Consider the following 3,748-nt stretch of genomic DNA (forward strand, 5'->3'; position numbering starts at 1 on the left):
GACATGTAATTCAATAATATAGTAGTTTCATGTCACATTTGTTGTTAGTTTTTTATAAAAATATAGTTAATTTTAAAAATGTTTGACTTCCAAAAATAGAAAACGTACACTTATTTACGGACAAAGAGAGTATTCATGTAGTATTAGGTCATCTCCAGGGTCATGACTTCAAAAGGTTGAGGTGATCCATTTTGGTCAGCATGGATAAAAGGACACGAACAACCATTTCCACCGACCTAACACAAATAGATCAATGCATACGAATCGATTATCCTGGTCTTAAATTTGAGCTAGGAATGCGTATGTGTCACGTTCCCTTGCTAGGGGTTCGACCCGAGGCGCTGCGCCACCTTCCTAGGCAATGCTGACTATGTGCAAGATTGGGACTTGGAGCCGTAGAACGGCAACGTTGACATCATGGGTGAGGACTTGGAGTCGCAGATCGACGACGACGACGACTTCCCTGACTAGGGGCCGTGGGACGACACCTTGGAGTACCTCGGTCTCCTCGCGTACAATTGTGAGCAGGTGGCGGCTATCAAGAAGGAGGACGAGCCCCCCTCCCTCCCTGGAGGACGGCGAAGCCCTTGTGATGGCCATCGCCGCCTCCGAGGTGTAGGCACTGGCCGAGTGGGAAGGACAAAAACAGACATATGCAGTGTCCAAAATCTTGTGCCGATGACTACGTCATTGAACTGGGTGTGGTCGTGGGAGCCGCCAGTTTTCATCGATCTGGATGATGACGAGAAGTAGGCAACACGGCTGACGCAAATCCTAGCCTGGGTTTAGTTTATCTATATTTATGTTTTGCATTTTTTTACTTTATAAATTATATGTTTTCATATATGAAATATTATCCCAAAATGGTCTAGCTGCTGGGTTTACCCGACGAGAACGGATGTACAGGCAGGCACGACTGTATTTCTATCCACGGCCCATTGTAAATGACAAAAATATACATATGGGGTGTCCAAAATATATTGGGTTGCTAGAGTTTTCCTTAACTACGAGAGAACTATAGGGCTTGTTTAATTCAAAAGAATTGTGTAAGATTCGTTGGATTTGGATCCATAGAACTGTTTTTTTTCCTACAAAGGTTGTTTGATTCATAGGAATGCAATACCTTGTACTCCCTCCGTCCATAAAAGGGTGTCGAAGGTTCGTTCAAATTTAGATATATCTATACACTAAAACATGTTTAAATACATTCAATTTAGACAAACTTTCAACATCCTTATATGGATAAATGTAGCAATTTCTACGAAGGATTCATTTGCACTACGTTTTGAAGGAAAATTTCTCTTCGCCCCAACCTCATCTTACGATTTCTTTGATTTCTTGTGCAATGGATCTAAAATTCTGTAGTTTCATAAGCCTATATTATTTATGATTGGAGAGGACATGCCATTCCAATCCTATATTTTTCTTATTTCTGCGTTCTAAAAAAGTTACAAATCAAACGAGCCCATGCCGAGAAGGGAAATTTAACGGTGAGGTACATGGTGACGGTGGTGGTCAAAATGTCCAACATAAAAACAACAGCACGAGCGCTGGTGAGTGGTGACTTGCCAAGGAAGAAGAAGCCTCGAGCAAATGTTAACAAAGCCTTCGTCTCCTGGCGCCATGTGTACGTTTTGCCAGACGCGCTTCTTCTATGAAACTTCCTCTGCTTCCTCTTCCTCTGTCCTACCCTCGCAGGCTCGCAACACGAACACGTATATATAGGTGGGCGAACACCTGAAGTGCCCAACAGAACAGCTGAACGCCCTTTGCGTCTGCAACTCCACCACATCTTCCATAGCTTGCATCCTTCTCTCTAGCTCTCTCTTTCTCTTTTCTCTCTCCATCTAGCAACGCGAGGTCGGACATGGCTGCCTGTGTCGACAAGTGGAACCCGGCATACTCCAGCTGCCGCCTCTCCAATTCTATCTACCAGTTCATGTCGGACTGCGCCATGACTTGCCCGGTGACCGTCACCGGGACCGGCAACGTCTGCTGCGACAGCGGCGACGACGTCTGGGACGAGATATGCGCCGAAGCGCAAGCGGACGCGGAGGCGGAGCCGCTCCTGCGCATGTTCTACGGGGAGCTGGTCCTGTCGCGCCCCTCGCTGGAGGCCGCCCTCGCCGCGCACCTGGCCGCCAAGCTCTGCATCCCCGGCGCCCTCCCGCAGGACGCGCTGCGGGACCTCCTCGCCGGCGCGCTCCAGGCGCACCCGGAGGCCACCCGCGACACGCGCGCCGACCTCCTCGCGGTGCGCGACCGCGACCCGGCCTGCGCAAAAATGGTGCACTGCTTCCTATACTACAAGGGCTTCCTCGCCCTGCAGGCGCACCGCGCCGCGCACGCGCTCTGGTCCGAGGGCCGGACGGCCGCGGCGCTGCTCCTCCAGAGCCGCGCCTCCGAGGTGTTCGGCGTGGACATCCACCCCGGGGCGCGCATCGGGGCCGGCATCCTCCTCGACCACGCCACGGGGGTCGTAATCGGGGAGACGGCCGTGGTGGGAGACGACGTGTCCATCCTGCACGCCGTGACGCTGGGCGGGACGGGGAAGGTGTCCGGCGACCGGCACCCGAAGGTCGGGGACGGGGTGCTCATCGGCGCCGGGGCCAGCGTCCTGGGCAATGTTCGCATTGGCGACGGCGCGAAGATCGGCGCGGGCGCAGTCGTGCTGCGAGACGTGCCGTGCGGGACCACGGCCGTCGGAAACCCGGCCAAGGCGATCGGGAAGAAGCCGGCGCCACAGCGGCGGCCGGAAGACCAGCCAGGTGTAACCATGGAGCACAGGTGGTCAGATTACGTCATTTGAACTCTCGCCACATGTTTAATGCAAAGCAAGAGAGTTTCCCTCCAAATGATATTTGCGGTTGGGTGATGACTTCTCTTATCCTGATTCCTGGGCTCAGTTAGACATTGAGCCTGGAGCAATGGTATATTACTGTTTTTTGTTTTATTTTTTGGTAATGGAATAACCAAAAATGCAGCTGATCAGCTATTGTATTGTAGTTCTAAAATGTAGCATGGTTTTGAGAACCAACCTGAAATCGGGTGGTTAGGAGGGTGGTTGTACCCCCAGCTCACAAACCTCAGGTTTAACATCGGTGTGTCTCATAAAAACGAAATATTATTTCAGTGGGAGGTGACGTTCCCGTCGACAGCGAGGCGCCTGTGGTGACTTCGTCAATTTCAAGATCCGATCCGGTCTTTCAAAGGTGCTCATAGGGATAGGATGTGCGTGCGCATGTATGTGAGCATATGCGTTTGTACTGTGTTTCTCAAAAAAATGTAGCATGGATTTATCCTTTGTTTGTCCTTATTTCTTCCTTCCTTAGGTTATTTTTCTGAGTGTATTTTTTTGCAAGGAATATTTTCTCCGCAGTACTCATTACCATGCCACGAAAATGCTTGCAGAAACCCCATTTTCTGATAAAAAGTATATATTAATATTGCAAAGATACCAATTACACCTAGCTTCCGCAATAACATTGTGCCCTTATGATTATACGGATGCAAGCAACAAAAAGAAGAAAGAAGAATTACAGAAAACAAAAATCCTGCTATAGTAACCAATTTCTTGTAACAACGGACTAAACACCACCAAAACAACACCAAAAATACATCAACTCTAAAATCGACGCATCAAAGAAGGGAATAGTGCACGTGTGTCGTCATCGCCCTGATCAATAACCATAGGTTTTCACCCCGGAGAAAGTCCACACTCACAAAATAATTCCTTCAGTAAGGTCAT

The 3,748-nt window shown here is 49.4% G+C and overlaps 1 protein-coding gene across 1 annotated transcript; it reads left to right on the top strand.

Moving 5' to 3' along the window:
* Nucleotides 1–1,657: 1,657 nt before the first annotated feature.
* On the top strand, nt 1,658–2,994 carry LOC124696174 (probable serine acetyltransferase 4). The gene has a single exon (XM_047228937.1). It carries the CDS (start codon nt 1,868–1,870, stop codon nt 2,807–2,809), a length of 942 nt encoding a protein of 313 aa, XP_047084893.1. The 5' UTR covers nt 1,658–1,867; the 3' UTR covers nt 2,810–2,994.
* Nucleotides 2,995–3,748: the final 754 nt, after the last annotated feature.

Source organism: Lolium rigidum, chromosome 3 (genome assembly GCF_022539505.1).
Source record: "Lolium rigidum isolate FL_2022 chromosome 3, APGP_CSIRO_Lrig_0.1, whole genome shotgun sequence".
In the NCBI taxonomy this organism is placed as follows: domain Eukaryota; kingdom Viridiplantae; phylum Streptophyta; class Magnoliopsida; order Poales; family Poaceae; genus Lolium; species Lolium rigidum.